This window comes from Drosophila melanogaster, chromosome X, assembly GCF_000001215.4.
Source record: "Drosophila melanogaster chromosome X".
In the NCBI taxonomy this organism is placed as follows: domain Eukaryota; kingdom Metazoa; phylum Arthropoda; class Insecta; order Diptera; family Drosophilidae; genus Drosophila; species Drosophila melanogaster.
This window is the reverse complement of record NC_004354.4, coordinates 17,422,221-17,444,016: the sequence shown is the minus strand read 5'-3', so window position 1 is coordinate 17,444,016 and position 21,796 is coordinate 17,422,221. Positions and strand designations below refer to the sequence as shown.

At 41.8% G+C, this 21,796-nt stretch overlaps 3 protein-coding genes across 4 annotated transcripts, besides 1 other annotated feature; 2 read left to right on the top strand and 1 right to left on the bottom strand.

Annotated features, from left to right (window-relative positions):
• Positions 1–22: 22 nt before the first annotated feature.
• Positions 23–21,697, top strand: CG12994 (uncharacterized protein). The gene is made up of 3 exons (NM_144231.2): positions 23–209; positions 20,653–20,945; positions 21,013–21,697. The coding sequence occupies exons 2-3, from the start codon at positions 20,891–20,893 to the stop codon at positions 21,159–21,161; spliced, it is 204 nt and encodes a 67-aa protein (NP_652488.1). The 5' UTR covers positions 23–209; positions 20,653–20,890; the 3' UTR covers positions 21,162–21,697.
• Positions 23–21,697, top strand: CG46464 (uncharacterized protein). Its single transcript, NM_001382168.1, has 3 exons — positions 23–209; positions 20,653–20,945; positions 21,013–21,697. The coding sequence occupies exon 3, from the start codon at positions 21,219–21,221 to the stop codon at positions 21,372–21,374; it is 156 nt and encodes a 51-aa protein (NP_001368986.1). The 5' UTR covers positions 23–209; positions 20,653–20,945; positions 21,013–21,218; the 3' UTR covers positions 21,375–21,697.
• Positions 12,328–12,595: a mobile genetic element.
• ENGase (Endo-beta-N-acetylglucosaminidase) lies at positions 15,282–20,426 on the bottom strand. Of its 2 annotated transcripts, NM_132987.2 has the most exons (4): positions 20,161–20,426; positions 17,684–17,921; positions 17,100–17,417; positions 15,282–16,597 (listed from the first exon to the last, which is right to left on the bottom strand). In NM_132987.2, exons 1-4 carry the CDS (start codon positions 20,390–20,392, stop codon positions 15,418–15,420), a joined length of 1,968 nt encoding a protein of 655 aa, NP_573215.1. In that variant the 5' UTR covers positions 20,393–20,426; the 3' UTR covers positions 15,282–15,417. The 2 variants fall into 2 exon arrangements, with proteins under 2 accessions (NP_573215.1, NP_788923.1); NM_176750.2 differs by lacking the exon at positions 20,161–20,426 and having other exon boundaries at positions 17,684–18,018.
• Positions 21,698–21,796: the final 99 nt, after the last annotated feature.

Here is a 21,796-nt window from a genome sequence, read left to right as displayed (position 1 = left end):
TCGCTTTTGTGTCGCCTTGTGGCAGGTCGCCTCCGCAGTCGGCTACTTGATATTCGATACCTGGTAGCTGCGCTTCGCCGTCGCTCATACGCCCCGTTGGCCCGGTACGAGAAGCACGCACAGAACGCTAGGAAAGTGCGCCAACTTTCGGGCAAACTGAACTGAATTTGAAAGTGCGGAAGGATAGGCGTTGTCTGGCCTCTTTGGAGGTGAGCGATTGTCATACCCGTTCGATTTATTATTTATAAACAGTGCCTCCGTTTTGCGGCGAAAACACTTTGCATAGTTTAGATGGGCCAAGTCGCCAAAAGCCATTAGCATGAATCTTTCATTTCATTACACTCTATTTTTGCCCTGGTCCAGAAATACGAATTATTGCAACAAAGATTTCCACTCCACATACGGCGTTTTTACGATTTTGTGAGCCCCTCGAGAGTCTTTATCCTTGTTTTCACCAAGTCTTGTCTGAGTTATTTGAACGTTTATCCCACGCGTGGTTAAGTCCTGCCAATGCCTTTGGCTAATACCCGGATACACTTGGCATGGCCATTACTTTGTCATTTAAAAGGGGCCTAGGTTTTGTGACCACAAATCAAAACAGGGGACTTAATAACAAAACATATGAATAGCAATAAAATGGGGATCTTCGGTAATCTAGTAAAGGCTATGAAACATAAATTAACAATATTTTAAGCCACAAAGTACCATTTTAACATGTAAATATTAGTTTTGTGTTACAAAATTAGAAGGTAATGTTATAAATCTATAATATAGTATATCATTAATTTGAAATGCAGGACTTATGCATTTCACATTTCTACATTTTAATTTGCAGTAAATGCTGAAGCATACCAACATTATATTAATTATGAGAGCTTAGGGTTATTGTCTCTTACTATTAATTGGTGTACACGTTACTTGATTATATGTCAACAAATATATTCCTTTATTCAAAATGAGCAAACATACTTATTATGAGAGGTAGGAATTGCTTAATGAAAGATTAAAGGCACAATTAATGGAAAATTCTTGGTATTTTAGAGGGATAATATTGTATGAACGGCAAACAAGTGGGAGGAGGGGCTTATACTATCAATGAATGCCAGCAATAATAGTTCCATTGTCACTTTCAATAATGGGAAGGACAATTGCAGGCGGCCCACACGTCGTATACTTAATATTTATGCCACATGGCTGCATTTTCTCATATTCGCACTCACAATTGTCGGGGCTCCGTCAGCGTTTCGGTAATCAGCCAGGTGAATTGCAACGCAGCTAACAATGCACCAGCCACGCCCCCGCGGCCCATTACACCCCATCCACTCCTACTGACTGATTGGCTCCAATGCGAGATGAAAAAGCTGCATAATGTCGATCCAATCATCCGTACCAGCAAGCTAAACGTGTGTGTCAGTCGAAAGGTGGCGGGGACTTGCAGATTGGAAAATGCAGAAGGAGGGTGATCGGAAAATGCTGAAAAACGCAGGAGCAGGCGTTGCCGACATCATGAAAAATTCATGACGCATGCCAAGTGATTCAGGGCGCCACCTGTCGAAACGCATGCATAATTGAAAACTGCATTGGCATCAACTGCAAAATGGCCAACGGCAGATGGAATCTGGGCAAACAGCATCCGTATCACTAGGAAAAGCCTCTATTAAATCATGTATCGCTGCCTTTTACCAGCCCATGTACATATATCAGTTTTTGGGTAAAGGGAAAGCAAAACATAGATCAGTATTATTCTAAACAACAAAGCTGACTTAAGGACAACATTCTTAAAATATTGCCTCAAGAAAAGACAAGAGTAAAACAATATTTCACAAATTGGAGGGTACTAGCACTTCGTTTATTTCGTTCTGAAAATTTTCGTATTGAAAATAAATTAATAAAATCATGAATATCCTTACAGCAATGTGTATGCTAATTTAGGCTGACGTAAAAGCTTACTATTATTCTTTTGTAGAATAACATGAGATACTGCTCGGCTAATATACCCCAAAAGTGTTTATGTACCATGCAATTAATTTGTGCATGTTTATGTTAGTATTAAAAATGCAAACCATATTAATGTTTACATTACGAACAAAGTGATTGCAATATTTTAAGCATTTATTGCTGCATTAATTCGTGCATTCATATGTAATATGATTATTCATATTTATATATTTTATATTATCAAATCCCTTGCTCTTAGCAATCCGCGGTACTGAGAGTGGAATAAATCGAGTGCTATGCAATCCAACTGTCATCTGGACAGCCCTACTCTTCCTACTTGAAAATATATATTTCCCTTTTTAACAACATTCTCTGTTGTTCGGTTGCTAACATAAAAAGTGCATATTGAAGGCAACTGGCTGGCTGGCTGGCTGGCTGGCAATAAATCTAACGATAATTTGATACGCAGCGTTTTACGATGCTTTCGGCGACCCAGTCGCTCGGCAAACCCCTTGGCCATCAGGAGGTTAATGCCCCAAGTCGGTTGTCAGCACTGTAAAGTGGCGGAGCCCTAAGCCCCGCTTCCAAAGCCCAAAGACGAGGGCCCTAAGCCCACAGCTCTAGCTAAGCCAATTAAATTAGACGTCCGACTGTTAACTGTTGCATATCTTTGGGGGCTTCGCTTGGGAATCGTGGGTTAATCGGGGGTTAAGTGAAGGGGTCGCTACTTACAACCAATTGGACGGCGTAATTCCCTAACAAGCAAACAATACGTTTTCAATTTCTGACAGTTGGCACAAATCATTTATTTAGTTTAATGGGCTAATTTACATTTCGAAAAATATTACCAATTAAAAATGAAGTGATTTTATTATTTAACTTTCTAAAATATTCTCAAAAAGCTAGTTATTTAGATATCCAAATACATTTGCGAGCTTGTAACTTTTTAGTTCCGAGTGCGTGACGAATTCCATAGAGAATGTGTCACTGTCAATGGAAATCACTTAAATCCGTTGGGAATTACTGCGCAAGAGGTTGCATGCAATTTTCGTCAAACTTTCTAATAATTTACAAATTATTTGGACTTCTTCAACTGCATTTCAATAGTGCTTGGTGAATTTGAGTAATTTGCAAGTTTTTCATAGAGAGAAATCTTTAGTTGATTGAAGTTTCCGCGAGGGGCAAGTCACCTTGTTCCGCATTTTCCGCATCCCTTTCCCCTTTTCTTTTTCTTGTAGACGTGCTTTTCCCAAAGGGCGACTTCAACTCATTTTGTGTGGGCTTTTGCACGGCCGAAGAATTTTCCCCGCTTTTCATGAGCTCTTTTCACGGCTAAATGTCGCATACTTCCCGTTCCTTGGCGGATTTTCGTCGACCTTTATAAAGCTTGAAATTGTTTTTAAATATTGCTGGAGCGTCATAGTTAGTGAAATAATGGCGCTGTAAATATAATTTAAAGCAGTTAATGAGCAGTGAACTTTTAAGACGCCTTAAATAACATATAACATATTTAAAAGGCAACTCACGTTGTTGGTCGAAAGTAGTTTGCACTTTTGTCCCGCTTTAATTGTGAGTCGTTCGTGGAAAACCCGCGGAAAAGTTTGGCAAAAAATCGCTCGTTTTCCCTGCGAGATCCCCCGAAATTAGACTACATTTTCCCCCCATTTAATTGTGTGCCATTCGTGGATTGTTTCCAAATCAGCGAAGGATGTAAGGACATAAGAGTGCTGGGAGATAGTTGGACAAAGTGTTTACCCCTTCTCCTGCGCCACCGAGCTGTGTATTTTCCATTTTCCCGCTCCTCCACTTGGATTACTTTCGCCACCACAGTGGCGTTCTCCCCAAAGTGGAGTACATGCTTCCTCAATTATGCCAACGCAACAGCAACAGGCGTGATATGGAGTAGGGTGGCCTTGTAACGAGGTAGCCACCACTATCCGCCCACTTTCCCACGCCCCCAAACATTATGTAACTCGTCAAACTCGAACAGACAGCGTCGAGTTTCATAAAATTCATTAGGTATTTTAAATATGCATGAACATAATTTCGCCCTGCAACTGCCGGCGAGGACAAGCTGCTGTCTTCCTAATTGAAAGGGAATTTCGCACGAAGAACTGCAATGAAATTGTTAGCTTAAACAAAAGTCACCTTATTCAGCTGAAGAAGTTGAGAATAACCCAAAGGAACGGCCTTGTTGATGTATTGTAGTATGTCAACAGCTGTAACTATCTTTACGCAAAAAGATGATCAGATTAAATTCTTTTTTAATTATTTATATATATTTAAGTTTTCATATCGTTCTTTAAATGCTTTTCTAAAGGTTAGTCCTTTGTTCTCAGTGACTTGCTACCATGGGGCATTGTAAGTTTTTGTCTAATCCATAATTGGTCAAACAAAATTCTGAAAACTTGGCACACTCGTCAGTATCAGTATCATATATATATCTATATATGCTCCACAAGGAGCTGGGATTTCAATGGAGAAGGGGCAGAAAAAAGGATTCAGAGCCGAGAAAACAAGCCCGGAAAGTTTCCCACCTTCTGCATTTTCTTTTTCGCATTTTCCACAATTTCTGTTGCCACTTGTTGAGAGTCGTTAATTTATGATGATTGCGTAAAGAAAACTTCGGACCGGCATGGCGAACTTTACAACGCTGCCCCCTTGCAATTTATTTTTTCGTTTTTATCTAGGCTCCTGTTTTGGGCTGTCATGGTTTTCTCGGCGGGCGAATTTTCACAGTTTGCGATTTTACGAATCGACACGTGTTGGGTTTTACCATTTTCTCAATTTCCCAGCTTCTATTATCGAGGCGCAATTTATTGTGCCTGTAACTTTTTCGTTCTGTAAACAGTGGCAACAATAATAGAATGTCGTGTTCGACATCAAAGCGGCATTAGGTTAACGGATAGGGTTTCAAAAGTTTCCTAAGCATTTCATTTCTTTTCATTTAATTCATATGCCTTAAGAAAACCGCAATAATAATTTAGTACTCATGTCTGCGAAAACGTTTTAATCCCTCGAAAATGTCCTTGCACACGCCTCTGAAAGTTCCACATTAAGAACGGGATAATGGGGGTATGAGTCGTGCATTCGGAGGCATCTGTGCAGAAACCTGCAGATAATGCAAAACAGAACAATATAAACAGGGGCCCTGCGGTCGGAAAATGGAAAATGGGAAAGTGCTGCCGGTGGTGGTTCGTTGACAATGGAGGGGGAAAAGTCCTGTCTCTGCGCTTCTAGACAGCTTTGTTAGCACTTGAGACGTCGTTAGACAGCGACCGAAGCAACAAATAAAAAAAAAACTGGACAGAACACCACATTCGAGTGCTCGACTATTTAATACCTCTTACTCGGTCAATGCAAAGCGAGTGCTGCAGCAAACAGAAACTGAATGTCTTATCATGCCGTGGAGATATGGCTCTATCCAATGAACTTTCAGTTGACTTAACCCGTACTCTTAGTGATTTAAGAGGAAAAAGCAAAGCAAATCATTTGCAGAAAGTGGGCTAAAAAGTTGTGAAGGAGTCGGCAAACGGTATGAATCGCAAAGCAAACAGTATCCTTCGAGCCAAGAGATAAAGACGCAGATTACTGTGAGTGTGAGCCAACGACATTTTGACCCAATTGCCGAGCAGCTCGGGCAGATGGGAGGTACAAGTACGTTTGCTTTAGAATGGAATGAAACCCATAAAGCCCAGTGAGACAAAGTGAAAACCACTTGAGACGACTTATCGCAACTTTTGACCTTGGCCAACAGACCAATTGCCACATTTCTCTCTATTTGCATAAATATGTATACCATTTAGGTATACACGGCTGGTTAGTTCTTCGAACCTTTTAGTTGCTAATTAGGGCATAAATCAGCCAGGCACTAACATTAATTGGCAATAATATTTATTCATCATGACAACTGTCGAGCCATGCCCTCCGCCCACCAACCGGATTATTCCGAGAGTGTGTGTCCTGGCCAAACAACTTGTTTCTGTTGCCACATATTTTCGGGTGGCCAGGAAAATATGTGAAATGTTTGTTCGTCCCTTGAATGGGCTAACATTTTGTTCAGCTTTTTCGAATAAATTTGGTTTAGTTTAGCCAAAGAGCTGTGCATTTTATTATTGCAACAATTGTGTACACAATTTTGTATTTATTGAGATTTTAAAGCAATTCACAGCACATTTTGGCAGGTGGCTAAAGTTAAAGGTTAAGATTAGTGAAAACAGCATATTTTCTTTTTGCCATCAAATATTTATAAGCCAATCCAGGTGCGAAAGGTCAAATGAATGAGCCCTTTGAACCTGAGTTTTCGTCGGAAAACAGCAAAAGAAATCCAGTTACCACTCGTGTAAGACTTTGCAATTTGTTTACTGTTGGCCATGTCACCTGTTTACATGCATAAAATGTGGCAGGTACTTGGTTTTGCCGTCAGCAGACTTACTCACTTTCAGTCTCACTTCAGAAATCCCGTAAAGAGTGTTGGCGAAGGTGGAAAATGCCGGAAAAGTTGCCCACCCACCGAAACTTGCTCCCTGCCAAGCAAGTCTTACAATTCATTTGGCTGTTAATTGTTTGTCGAGCGTCATTTGCCAGTTCTTTTGCTATTTTTCCGAGCGGAGTTCATTACTCAAGTCCCTCGAAAAATTCAAGGGGCACTTAGTTAAGGAGTGACCCAAAGAAATGGCATTGCGTAAAACAAGCATTTCATTACTAATTTCAAACTTGTTAGCTACTCGCAGGAAAAAATATCATTTGTCACATGTCGCATTTCTGCGTAGATTTCCGCTGTGCCCTCTTCAAAAATAAATCCCAATTTAGGGATTGTATTTGCAGAGTGGAAAAATGGCAAATTCAATCCATTGAAATTGAAGTCTGTTGGCCGCCCATATTTTTAGGAATTGCTGTCATTTTGTAAGTAATCCACAAATTTAGTTAAGCTTTTGCTGAACTTTCGCATTCAGAATTCATAATTCACTTGCCAAACTACCGCATTATTCACTAGAATTTGCAACTTTCACTGGCCATTCCGGCACCATATATCTGGCTCTCGGTTTTGGCCAAGTTCCCTGCCGAAACTCCCAAAGTTCGCAAGCTGCAGCTGCAACGACTCACTGCCACATTCACTGCCGGATCTGTCTAATTAATTTTCGGTCGGCTACCTCTTTGCCTCTTTTCCCTACTGCCCCGATCCCTACATCCCAGCATTCCGGCATTATTATTCTGTCCCTCTGGGGACTTACTGTCCAGTTATCATAAGCTGACATGGACGATGTCCGGGCATGGGGCATAAATGTAATTACTGATTACTGACTTTGCTACACAGGCCCCGAGTGAAATAAAACGATTTCCGTTGCACCAAAAAGGGGCAATGTCCTTGAGAGAGATGCCTATTTAGACTGATATATTTTCTGAATGAGATAAATAGATATATTAGTTTTATAAAAAATATTATATAAATTCATTTTTATTATAATTTTGATAAGTTTCCTGAAATCCAAATTTTCTAGCTACATTGTGCACCAATTTTTGACATCACTATCGAAAGGATGAATGTGGAGAAAGGAGCATGGGAAATGCAATTTTCCCACAAACAAACAAATCTGCGTGTGTGCCAGCTGAAAAGTTAATTAAAACACAATGCACCATTTGCAAAATTTTAGAAAGGAAACGGATAGGGGTTACGCATAAAAATCATGTGCTGCGAAATTTCGCGGGCATTTTCCATTTTCCAAGCCAGGGTTTCGAAACTTTTGCCAAAAGTCGCAAATAATTTAAGGAAATGCGGGGAGTGGCGAAAATGCGTCGCTCAGCTGGCAAATGTCACTTAAAAAGTTTTGTTTCATTTCTGGCTGACGGTAATACTGTTTTTGTCTTTGTTGTCCGCAATAGCCTACATCCCAGAGTTTTCCACGAAAATTTTAATTGAAACAGACAGCGATGGGAAAAGTGAGGAAAACTGCATTGTCGCCATCGAAACGTGGGCGTTGGCCAAATGTATTTCATTCAACGCACATACTCTCAAAATGTCACTCAAGATGGCACATTGAACAGGTGATTGGCAGGCGGCAAGGTCCTTTGATCGGCAAACAGACCTCAGGATACACACACATACAAGCACACGCATATTGTTTAATTGTATTATGCGGTTATCCTGACACGAAAAGTGAAGAGAAAATCGTCAGCAAATTAGTTTGGCCAAAATATCCAGCTCCCTGAATTTGCCTCTGTATGTAGGAAATCTAAGACAAATACTGGCTAACAATCATCAGGTGAAACAACTTATAAATAATTGGTATTCAATTTTAACAAGTTAGACAGAATTGTACTACCAGGAAATTCTCAGAAAAAAGCGCAAAATTAACAAGTGCTTGATATTATGTTTGGTCTTATTGAGATTTTAATTCTGATTAATTTATCAAAAATTAACTGGTTGAAACGTAAAGTTTATATAAATCACAGATCAACTCTTTGAAAAAAAAGTATAATTAAATTGGTTCAATGCTTAAGGGATTAATGTCAAGAAAATAACTCGGAAAAATATCCAACTGCCTTTTGCAATTCCCAACAGGTTTATTAAATTAATTCAATTTTTAACAAGAAAATAAGAAAGAACTTTTTTTGTAGAATTAAATCAGAAATGAACCGGATGAAATGTTTAAGCTTGTGTAATCTCCTCGTGCGATTCCCATCGGATTAAGCATAAATGCAGGATTATCCTTCCGGTTGCACTCGCATTCTCGATGACCTTCAACTTCAATGCCTCACTTCCGGCCGGCCCCCTGCCACCGTTTTGTGTGACTTCAACAGGGCTTTCCGGGAGAACTGAGCTGGCAAGGACCACCTCAACCTTGTCCAGGACAGCCAGTTGGCAAGTGGCTGCTATCTGGGTGACTGCTGTCCTGGCAACAATGTCCTGGCATCGGTTCCTGACAGTTAGTCAGTGTCAGGCCGTGATTCCGCCGCTCCTGTCGCTCCTGCCTCTCAAACCCGAAGATCCTGTGATTTATGCGCCCCTTTGCATATGTCGCCGCCATTCGGTCACGTCGGAAACGCTGCCAGGACACACAGGATATACATACACAAATACACATCTCCATGTTATGATGAAATGTATGGGTTTGGAAAAGGGCAAAAAAAGTGCCGCAGATAGGCCCGACGACCAGACATCTGGACCCTCTGAGTCCTTATTTATGGCAGCGTTTCAGTTACGGCTACTATCCTTTTCCCTTAAAAAGAAAAAAAAAAAACGACAGCTAACTTCAGTTTTCTATTATGAAAAAGTGCGTGCCTCGTAAACAACAATGCCATTATAATAAACAAACTCCCCGTACACAGAGAGCATAGAAATAGTTGTAGAACAGAATATTCTAAATAGGATTTAAAAGTGTTGTTAAGTTTCACTCACAATACAACTTTTTGAAGGCAACTCAACTTTACAGTGCCCTCAGTAAATATCACATAACAAAAACTAATTAATAATTGAAAATGTACAAAATATTCAAGATTTTTTAGTAATTCAGTCTAATATTTTTAATATTAATAAATTTTCTAGAAATTAATATATACATCAAAAGTCTGCCAAATTTTTCGAACTGACTTAGCGTTTTAGGTAGTAAAATCTTATTGCATATTGTACTATTTTTATCCCTGCTTATATATACATACGTGTGTGTTTTCCTGCCTTTTCTCATCAACACAAAGTCGAAGGAAAAGTGGAGAAATCGGTGGGTGGGTCGGTGGTAAAGTTCTCATCATTTTCGCGCTGGCAAAACTTGCGCCGGCGATGTTTTCTTTTTATAGTCAAACAACAAGGACAGCGAGTGACGTCAAAGTGCTGCTCAAACTGTGCGACAGCGACATCCTTTTGACTGCAAATCACTCGGCCAACAAGCGCCATCTTGCCAAGTTTTCCGCACTTAAAATGGTTAAACTAATTGATGAGGTCATTAAAAATTAAGAAAAAGGGTGGCAAAGGCTCATAAAAAATACAAGAAGGAAACCGAGAAGGAAAATTCAAGCCCCTTGAATAACAAAAAATAAGTTGGTACCAATTAAAAATATACCTTAAAAGGTTGCAAAAATGCTCTGCTAATGGAATTAATTATTGTGATGGGCGTGAGGGTATTCGGTAATCAATTTGAGCAATTTAAAAATAACAAAAAAAGAAACGAGTGGAAGAAGAGTGAAAAGAAAATCTTGACGGAAAAGCCGTTGCTTCATGGTTGGCGAGGGGGCGAGGGGGGGGCTCTATTTCCCCTGCAGTTAAACCTCTTTGTCAGCCAGATAAATGACATGTTATTGAGTGACGTTGAGCTGCTTGCAATCGGTTCGAGTTCAACTGGAAAGCAAATGCATTGTGTAGAGCGAAAAGCGCTGAACAAGCAATTCAGGGACTCACAAATCAAAGTTTTAAGGTCCTGACTAAAAAGGAATTCAGGACACTTAAATTGAAATTTAGATTATTCTGTATTTTTAGCATGCGGCTTTCCCCCTAAATTTGCTTGTCAGAAAACAAACGAAAATGGGAGAAAAATGCACTTGCGGGTCATAAAATCGAAACCCTAATGGGTTTCCAAGCAACAAAGTAGAGAATTCCTATTGCTTTTCAGCAAACACAATCACAAAGTCGTCTAAGTCCAAGGTGCTGTGCCTGTTGCATTTTACATTTGTTTTTTTTTTTTTCCTGGCATAATAACCCCTTGCTCCTGTTTCCTTCGTCCTTCGGTGGCAGCTGTTTGCCCAACTGATTGCCGACTGGAATGCGAAAACGCAAACAATTGTTCAACGTCAGCAGAATGTACTGCTCAATGCTCGATATAGCCGGCAGATCCAGCGGATACGGTGGACTTGCAGGATACGGAGGACTCGGAGGATACGGAGGATATGGATATGGCGGATGGATGCGAGACGAATGGTCGTCACACCGAAAGCGAAATAATGAATGTTTAGCCAAAGCGGCGACGACAAACAAGAGAAATGTGCTTTTGTGCTGGGGGAAATATCCCAGAAATCCTTTTCAATATCCTATTATTATTTGTGTTCGAAGGGTGTGTTGTTTTTCAGAAAATCTTGTATTTAATAATTACCGTATATCTTAAAGGGCTTATCTTACTTTAAATACATTTGCGCGCTGTCCTTAATTTATTTTACTAACAATTTCCAACTACTTTCATTAGAGACTATGTCAAAATCCAAGCCAACCACAATTGCATTTTCACACATTTTCCTCTGTTTTTTCTCTGCTTAGCAAACGCTAAAAAGCTTGGCAAAGGGAAGGAATGTGGGCAAAGCCAAATACATGGCCGAAATGTTTTTTTGGTCTCGTGCTGTTTTGTTTGTTTACTTGTGATTTCGTTGGCCATGTGGAAAAGTTATGAGGCGCCGCGAGGACCCAGCACACGCACACATCCTGAGGAAAAGGGATGGCCAAGCCAGGCCTCAAGGATTTGACGCTCTGTTGCCTGCGAAAAAGGAGAAAATCTGGAAAAGTGGGCAGAGTGACGGCCTTGCATTAAATCGCATTTTCACCCAATTTCCCAATAAGTTCGCCAGTGGATTTGTGGCCACAGCGGAAATCTATTACGTTCAGCTTCCACTCCGCCATCATCCAGTGAAATGGATCCGCAACTGTGGTCTTTAATCAGTGGTGCCTAATGAAAATTGAAGACCGTGTTTGCGAACATGGCAATAAATGCGCATATATACGCATTATGACCTGTCCAACACTTGATGCATGGCTTAAAAGGCCAAAAGGCCACAAGCCAAAAGCGTTTTGACCCAAATTATGTTCAGCCGCCTGGTGTTGTGGCCAAATTGAAACCCATTAACCGCAGCCAGAATGGAATTCAGTCAGCGATTGTGGACTTTGATGGGTTGATGGAGTTTCATTCAGAAAGGGTTTATACATTAACGTCATTATCCTGGAATAAGCAAACTATCATTTATACATAATAGGCACTCATATGCAAGTGACGCCTTTCTTGCAAATTGCTTATGATTGGGAAGCAGAAATTATGGAAAAAATAGGGTATTTAAAATATTTATTAGGTGATGAACAATAAAAAGGGATTATCAAACACATATACATAGTATAAAATATATAACTAGTTTTAGTCCAACTAATTACATGTATTAATTACTCTTCGCTTTAAACAGACTGTAGTTGCAAACTCTAGCTTGTTCAAATGGTATTTTTCGCATTGATTTTCCCTATCACATTCCCTCATCCATTATTATTCGAATTGGATGAGTTGCAAGGACGAAATAACAGGATTTCGTTGGGATTTCGTCATGTGGTGTCCGATCATTTGGCCGCTGGCTCTCCTCTGTGAGTAATCAAAGCCACGCCCCAGAAAGTAGGCTTTAATTTATGCTGATGCGGCATCCGAGGAAATTCACCACCCTCATGACCTCCCTAACCTGGTTTTGACCTAGAAAGTCTTAGTTTTAAAATTCATTAGAATAATCAAATAAATAATAATTACTATGTTATATCAACTATTATAATTCTCCCTATCATTTTTAGGATTAAAAATCTGTTAGTCTTAAGTAACCAAGACACATTGTAAAATAAAATAATTTAAGCAGATCAAATTAAGTTGCCGCATGGGTAACAGTGCGTTGATCAAATAATAAAAACATCATCGTAATAAAAAAAAAAAAAAAAAAAAATCCGAGGAAATCAGAGAACTCATTAGTGTGTGTGCGTGTGTGTGTGAGTGTTGACCACATTAATGGAGGACTTTACGCCCACAATTGAATGAAAGCGGGTCGTGGCAGCTGCTGTGCTTGGGGATAATTTAAAATTGCATATCGCCGCACACTCGATTTTAATTTCATTTAGCCCGGCGACAATTGCATCCTCCGCCAATCTGCTACCGGATACGACAATTAGACTGAAACGCTGCTCCAAGAAATGTGGCTCAAATAGGTGGCTAAATGGGTGGAAAATGCTGGGGAAAATGGGCGAGACGACTCTGCGCTTTTCTCGATTCCCGCGGGCAGACAGAAAAACCAACTCAAAGGGATATTTATTATTTCGTGGATGGCCAAGTGTTTGCTCTTGCCTTTTTCGGTTTCCTTTTGCAATGATTTATTACTTTTTGACATCTGAGATGTTACAGGACTGTTGCTTAAATAGTACAGGGATCGGAAACCACTTGGCACATTGAAATAATAGAAATATGTATATCTTCTGTGTGAGATATTTACACAGCAATGTTAAATGCTTGGATTTGCAGATAACCTAATTGCATTTTAAAACCAATTTCGCTTAAAAACTATGCATATTTCAGCACCGATGGCGATCTTTGATTCTGCCTCATTTGCATTTCAGTTCAGTTCGGTTCGGTTCGAATCAAAGAGCAAAAAGCCGGGGAACCCGAGCCACCGCAAATTGCATTTTCGAGTCACAATGGCCGGCAGATACATTCGCATCTCGACCTGCTGGCATATTCAATTTCAATTTCCATTTACATTTTACATTTCCATTTAAATGCATAAAATCGGAGTCCGAAATCCACATGCCCTTTAATGTGCTGGCATCGTCGTAGTATGCCACCTGTCTAGCAATTCTTCGGCCAAAAAATTCGTATCTAGGTCAGGCCCCCAAGCTTGTTTGGGTTCTCCCCCATTTTTCCAGGGTTTTTGTTGCAATAAATTGCTTAAACATGAGCCCCTGACCACTGCGAGAATTTAAAGGCAAGGGTTTTTATTTTATTTTGAGAGGCTGGGCGTGATGAATCTAGTTCTGCAACTGAAAGGGCCTTTGAAATGCACAAGACGGAAATCAGAGAAAGCATCGTATTTTCCTAGCTAATCAAGGACATTCGGTTTCAAATGAAAGCTAGGTGGTTGGCATCTCAAACAAAAAGTTGCAGTCTCCGAAGACATGATTGTAAATGAAGTTAGTGAAAAATATAACTAAAATTTAAAATTGATAATAAATAGAAAATGGGGAAAATGTTGTTTGTTTTTTTTTTTTTGTTTGAGTGCATCATCCCATCAATTGTTCAATTTTCCCGATCCCATTCGGGTTTTATCTATTCCCATTTCGCATCATATTTCCATCTGCCAGTTCTGCAGCTAAATCAATGCATTTTCGCTGATGACGTTAATCACTTTGAAATGCGGCCAGTGGCAGTAGGGGCTGTATAACGCTGCGATGGGCGGCGGGGGCGTGGCTAATTACGAAAGTCGAACATAAATTCAGAAAAAGCTGACAGCCCGGGGAAGGGGGAGGGAGAGGGAACTGTTATAGCAAACGCAGTGAAAGGGAGGCAAGATGACTTAGCACCCCGCTCGACCGGAAATGCCCCCCGTTTTTTTAACTTCCGCTTCGGCGCCCCCAAAAAGGCGCGGAAATTCAAAGCAGCCTCGCTGAAGAGGAAGGCCAAAGCCAAAGTTAAACAGAAAGTGGAGAACTAAACAAATAAAATGGCATAAAACTGGGGAAAAAGTCGGGTAGTGTAGATGCTGTCATGCAAACGGAAATGATGTCAACAGTGTGTGCCGCCAGAAAATCTGCATTAAAAATGTCAAAAAATTACTCAGCCAAGGCTAGTGGGTAAGGAGTAAGGGGTGGTGTGCGGGAATGGGAAGTATCAGAGAAGGTGTTGGAGCTAAAATTGCTAAAAATTTAAATGCAAATTTTGCGGTCAGTTGGTCACGTTCTGCGTCAAAGTAAACATAAATTTTAGATTAAACTCCGTTTACATTGGATATTATTTATTTAGAGCTCTACAATAATAATTAGATAATTATTTATGCAGCAATACAAGCCAGACAAAAATCCTAATTGGTCTGATTAACATTGCATACAACTGGCAGAACGTGATTAATATTTAGCATAATGCAGAACGACAGTCTACACTTAATTAGGTTTAAATCATACAAATCAGATTTAGCAAACTATTTTAAATGCTACCACAAAAATTCGGCATAAATCGGCCAAGGACACAGTTTCAAAGTCACGTTTTAAGGGCCAGACAGCTTGGCAGCCAGCCAAACCCAGTTTGAGGGCCACTGGAGCGGAGCCAAGTGAAGTGAAGTGTAGTTGAGTGATGTGGCCAAGTGCCAGGAGCGCTGTCTAAGCGACCGAAGTCAATTTTTGGCAAAACGGTGGTCCAGGATGCGTGAGTCAGCCGCCAAGCTCGTCACAAATGCCAGAATGGTCCTTGATAAATGACTGCCAATGGCAGAGGCCACCGAAAAATGGGTAAAGATTACTTAAACAGGGTTTTTTTTATGGATACCGAACCAATTTCACTATGGAGCAGCCTTAAACATCTTCATCAAAATGAGTTTGATATTTGCGCTTAAATGTGATGCCAAGTCTTACAAGTTTTATAGTTGGATGCTCAACGATATCGTTTAATTTATTATTTCTTTGAACACTGCAACAGCGTGAAAATTAATAGTTATTAATTGCACAATTTTATAATGTATAAAAAAATTAAGTTCTTATTTACACAAGCAACTTGGGCTTCAAGCTCGCTGCTCATTCCACATGTGTTTGCTGTAGACTGGAATATCTGTCCAAGTGTCCTTTAAATCCTCCAGCGTCAGGCCGTCCACATACACGAAACCCAACTTGGCATCCGTGCTCGATTCCGACGGCCGCTGGTACTTAACTCCGATATCCTGAACCCTGACGGGTCCATCGAACTTGACCAGATAGTCACGCATCTGCCAGCCCGCTGCCAAGGAGCTGCTGTCGTGGTGCAAGCGGAAAAGACCGCTGGGCAGGTCGCTTTCGTGAGGCGATAGGTAGCAGCGCTGTGGAGCAACGATGGAGCCTTCATAGTCGCCGCAGAAGAGGTGCAAGTCCTGGTCATTCCTACGGAGCGGTGTCACTCGCACTAGCAAGTCAAACATGGTGCCGACGGCATCACCGTCGATTTTGAAGACATACCTAAGGAGCAAAACGCCGCGGTCCAATTCAAAGTCGGTGACAAAAAGCCGGAAAGCCCGCTCGTAGTTGGTCACCAGTAGGGAGCAGCCGCCCGAGTAGGCCTCGTCGAAATGATGCATTGCATTCCTGCCCAGCGGCACCGACGGCTGCAGCGATTGCCGCGATAGATTGAAGAAGGGGCTATCCTCGCCCAAAATCCGCCAACCTCGCTCGAATTTCGCCCGGCCGGAACCCACGCAAAAGTCCGTGAAGAAGGGCAGCGAAGTGTACGGATGCGTGGCCAATGTGGGCCAAATGCGAGACCACCACGCCTCGTTTCTGGCCAAAAAGGACGCGTTCACCTGGTCATCCCCGCGTGGATTTTTGATGTTGTACCCAAAGCGATTGAGGGTTTCGAAGGTCCAGCCGGGTGCAAAGATGCCCGCCGAGAAGCCGTTCTTTGCAATGAGCTCCATGGTCTCCCAACTATGGAAGCCGCCCTTGCGACTTCTTCCGAACACATCCAGGCCCATAAAGACGCGATGCCGGGGCGATTGCTCCCTCCTGACCTGCTGAGCACTCCGCTCCAGATGGCCCTCGTCCCAGGCGTAGTTTATGAGCGTTCCATGGCTGTGCCGGAAAAACTTCGCGTTGCGGGAGTTGAGCTCGTTCTGCCACCGGAGTTGGCCGTCGTCCGTAACGCTGTCGTACCAAAAGACACGACCATGTGGCACACGTGACTCCGTGGCAGCCGTCAGTTGCCGGACAAAGCGGCTGTGGAAAATGGAAACGCCATAAAGGGATTAGCATGAATCGATCTCAAGGTTACAGCCATTACGTTAGGATTAGTTTCGGCGCCAAATTCACTTTATATATCAAGTAAGAATTGCCTGCTTTTCAGATGCTCTTCACTATTATTCCGAATTTTTTAAATTCCATGCGGATGTTATCTTATGTGCAATCGAACTTATGCGTTCCATTGACTTGTGCAAAGTGCAATAAGTCAACTTGATTGTAGTGTGAAAATAGAAAAGCTCGTTTTGCTTTTGACAGTTCATGATAGATTGAATTGCAGAAGCTGTTGATAAATTGGACAGCTGATACAAGGCCAAAGTTTGCTCCTATGGCGAATTGGTTGCAAGAGGCGCTGATACACAGCCATTTTTCATGTAAACACTCGCATTCTAAAACTTTTACTAGCTAACAGCTTGTGTGCGAATTTTAAAGGGGTAACAAGGACCCTTTTTTTTAGGATGCACTGTCCATGAGTACTCACTATAGTCTGGGCATTTTGGCCAGGGGAACAGTCACCTCCACGTTGACCAGCCATCCCTCGAAGCCGAAGTGCTCACAGAGACGGGTTAGAGCCTCCACGGTGCTCTCGACACTCTCTTCGCTGGCCAGAAACTCGTCCAGCCGTGCGGTAGCCTCCACGATGAACGTGCCCACCACCGGAACTCCGTGGCGATGGGCGGCATTCAGCCAACCACAGGGCGGAATGGTCACGTAGTCGTGGCTGAAGTAACAGAAGTAATCCACGGCTGACCAGTGCACGAATCGATAGTCGTCGTACTTCTGGGAGCTGTGAAAGTGCCTGGCAAAACACAAAAAACCATTAAAAAAAACTTTATTTTCGGACCCCTCTGGCTTCCAAGTTTAATGAAACCGCATAGCTTCGCCTGTTTTTGCGGCAGATATTCATTAGTACAACTTCGATTGCATCAAGTGGCTTGAAAATTAGTAAGTTGCAATACATTTGCATTGACCTGACATGGGCTTTTTGTTAGGTAAATTCGTAAAGGGATTGCATCCCAGGTACCCCCTCCTTTTGTTGTTAAACTTCTCAGTTTAAGGACTCACCGATCCTCGAGGTAGTTGCCCATCATGTCGTGGCAGACGAGCAGTTCCCGGCGATTATCCTCGGTCACCTGGCGCCGGGTGCTGCCCACGAAGTCCGCCTGGCGGTCCAGATAGACGGGTGTCGTTCGAACGCTGGTGTCCAGTGGCAGGACGTACTCGCGCCAGTCGATGTTCCGGCTTCGCACCCGAAACTCCAGCAGCTGGCGGTTATCCTTGATAGGCTCCGCCTCCAGTTGGGCTGCAAGGGCGGGGGATATGTAAAGTCCACGTCGTAAAGACATTACTTCTAAGATCTTTGCGCGGATGCGAACCGCTCGAGGGCTCAGTGGACAATGGAGAATGGGACAGCGGTTCGCTACTAGCTAATCTCTAGCTTATGTTTTTATATCTCGAATATTTGTGCCATGAAATGGCAATGGGTTGCCTGAGCCCCACTGGAAAAAAAACAGTTTGCCTAGTTTATAACACTTTGGGTTGTTGAACAGTTCTCTAATTCAAAAACCAGACAAACTAAAACTTGCATGTATTTAAGTACCTTAATAGCGACTTATTTATTGCCTTCAAGGGGTATATGTATTTTATGGAACATTCTTAGCTAATAAATTCTGTAATTCTCCATAATAAAAAGCGTTATACTTTCCATATTCGAATACCCATTAAACGTGAATAAGTGAATTTTATAACCCAATTACCGGCGTTTAGTAGCATTTTTACAACGCTCGTAGAACGAGCTGAATTTCTTTCTTCTGCATTTTCCGCATAAGCACTTAAAGTTTTTCAATTTTCGCATTCGCCACTTGACCCGCTGAATTTGTCACGGTCAAACTAGCGAGCTGGTTATTATTTCCGCCAGATAATTTCAATGGCGATTAAGTGCAGCTGTTATGCAAATTCTTGCTCCAATTAAATAATAGTATCCAGTGTCATGAATAATATAAAAGGTTCAGTTTAGCTGAGATAGTGGGGGAAATTAGATATCTTAACCTAAGAGAGAGTGTGAGAACTCTAAGATACATGCCGTGAGCAATTATCCTGTTATATGCCTCACAATATTAACGAGTAATCTATCTATATTTATACAAATGTATTGCTGCTACTTAAAAGCAAGAGATAGTTGTGGAAATAAGCAATCTTAATGGGATTGTGCAGCAGTTGCTAACCAGAAAGGATTGCCGGTCTATAAATACCCCAGACAGCCATTTAATCATGAGTCGAGGGGTTAGTGTGGGGTTAAGTTAACCCATGCTGGCTGCAGTTGGCGCTTTTCAATTAGCCAACGCCGCCGGGAACGTCAACTGCACTTAATGCGCGGTTAAATAACGGGTGAACGCTTTATTTTCATTACCACGCAGGCAGGAGTTTCCTTTAAAGTTCGCAATTTTCCGGGGGGAAAAGCGAAAACAAATGATTCAGTTATCGCCCTTATCGCTGGCGGTCCAAAAAACTCCCAACTCCCAACTTTTGTGTTGCACGATTTTTGGTACGTGAGCCCTGAAAATGGCATTATATTGGATTGCGATGCGTGGCATAGTATGCCGTTTTTTGGACATGAATTATTCAAGTCGAAAGCCGAGTTAAAGCCACTTCACTAACGGGTTTTCGGTTTGGGCCTGGTCAAAAGCGACCTTCGCACTCATTTCGATTGCAGTTGCAGTTTCTGAATGTGCAGCATGGAAACGGAAGGATGCGCTGCTTCCTGTTGTGTTTGCTGCTGCACTGCGAGAAAATTTAGCCAGTTAGAGGTTTCTTTCAAATGAACCATGGCCACAAGGGCTCATTTCGGTGCGCAGTGCTGTTGTTTTACACCTTGAATTTATTTCTAAGGCTTATGGATGCGGTGCAATTCGTTTTTCTCAGTGTGCTTGGGCGAAACTTTTTGCAACTGCAGCAGATATGGCAGGGAAAAGGACGACAGGCGTGACGTTTTCAAGCAATTTGTGCCTGGGCGTTACTTTAATCTATCACGGATGCCAGGATATGGATTCTGGCCAGGAACAATCCCTGCATACGAAATGATCCAAAAGTCTATTACTATCCTTGGTCAGATAAAAGGGACACGCTTAAAGGATTCATGATGAACAAAGAGTGCTATTGCTTATGTTCGTTCAACTTTAAAGCGAATGATAACTTCGGTAATCTTAGCAAATTTTCTAGTTTTACTGATCTCTAAATCTCTAAAGTACACTATTTATAGAATGACATCTATGTACATACCAAGAAAACGTATTTAACAAACAGAAACATTATCACTACTCAAATTATAGAATGAGTAATAGAGAGCTTTAAAGATAAGGTTGTTATTATGAACTAACAAAAACCCATGTCGCTTACTCTATTCAATTTTTTTTTTACTACTTTAAAAGTAGTAAATAATAGTTGAATATATTTATTTCAATAAAATGAAAGTTCACTTTTCCCTAAAAAACAAATAGTGCAATAGAGACTGATATATGTGTCAGAGAAAGAGATGGACTTACAGCATCTACAGGTGTTCTTGTCTTGGCACTTTTCGCGTTGCACTGTCTCTTTCTCGCATGCTACCTCCTTAAGCTCACCCCCTCCCTCTTCAGTTCTCTTCTTCTTCACGGGAACAACTTCTTCTTCTTCTTCGGTGGTAATGCCGGTGATTTTGTCATTTTCGCTCGCTTTATCATTGTTTTCCATCACTTTGCTGATGCTTGCCAGTTCCTTAGACTCCAAACTATCCATCTTACAATTTCCAACAATTAATTTTGACCTGAAACTCCACAAATAAGCAACAATCAAATCGTCGAAAACTAATATGTTTATTTACTTAAAAACAGCTGACAGCAGTGCTCTTTCTCTTTCTCAGCAGTGATGTAAAACGGGCAGAGCAGTGCTGCAAAACACTACAGCCCGCGCAAATTTGAATGGCACTCAAAACGCGACAAAATATCAACTTCAGCAATGATTTTACTCTAATTTTGTTTTCTCTTCGCTAATTTCAGGTCCTGCTGGCGCCACCGAAAGACCTTGAGAAGCGAAGAGTGCGCCTGCACACATAAATTCCAATTAAACAAGGGCAAAGAAATTGAAGAACAGAAGGAGAAACCCAATAAAATATCCCAACCAGCTGCAATAGCAACAAATAGCCCGTTGAAACTTTGCTGGCCAGCGAGCCAAGTAGCCAAACATAAATAAAGGGCGCGCACATTTATTTATTACTTGACCCGAACTTTTCGCAAAATGCCAGCGGGTCGAGTGGCTGGCAAGGCCGGCTACTCCAATCACTACTACAATGGTGGGTTCTGTATGTGGATTATTCCCCTAACATTGATTTATTGTATGTTATGTTATGTTTTCTCCAGGACGCTCCTATGTGGGCATCAACGAGGAGATCATGTGGGTAAGCATCGGCATGGGCGTGACCATAGTGCTCCTGATCACGATCGCCTTGTGCTACATTGCGCGCGAGAAGTGCCAGAAGAGGCAGCGGGAGTACTACGTGACCGCATAGTTGTTGTACGCGGCCTGCCAAACGACGGAGCAGCAGGGGCATACCCGGGATGAGGTCATGGGCATGGAGGAGGGAGCTGGCAAATCGCAGAGCGCTGTCGGGGTTCCTGAGGCCAGTCCCGGGGGAGTATCACCATCGCCAGCAGGATCACAGGCAGCCGTCACCGTCATGCATTGGTCTGTGGTCGACATCTGTGCCCGCAGCTGGGGCTGACATGCCCACATGGATGTGAAAAACGAAGGAGAGCAGACACCCACGTATGTAAACCACCAGGGCCACCCAGCCGCCAGACCACAGAACCACCAGCCCATTCCACCCAGCACCACCCACCAAAAACCACAATTACTACGGAACCCCATGCGCTTCGCTGCCCAAGGCAGTTGAATGCGTGAAACTATTTTTTTTTTTTTTTGTTGGTCGTCGTCAAATGTCGCGTGCGAAACTCGTTGTAAGCATATTATATTTAGAGAAAGTTACTTTAAAATACAAACATGTTACTGAATTTGCCAAATACGAAATATATTAATATACAATATTAAATATAACGGGCTCTTGTGTTTTGCCAAATTCAACTAAAGATGTTTAAACGATATATTGTGCAATTTGAATTTAGCGCTTATGCTTCTTTTTTTCCT

Bases quoted from the DNA above. Each gene is read 5' to 3' on its own strand.
- ENGase (NM_132987.2), bottom strand. From the start codon at position 20,392: ATGGATAGTTTGGAGTCTAAGGAACTGGCAAGCATCAGCAAAGTGATG. The intron at 17,922-20,160 runs GTAAGTCCATCT...CCGCCCTTGCAG, and splicing joins CAAGAACACCTGTAGATGCT to CCCAACTGGAGGCGGAGCCT. The intron at 16,598-17,099 runs GTGAGTACTCAT...CATTTTCCACAG, and splicing joins GCCAAAATGCCCAGACTATA to CCGCTTTGTCCGGCAACTGA.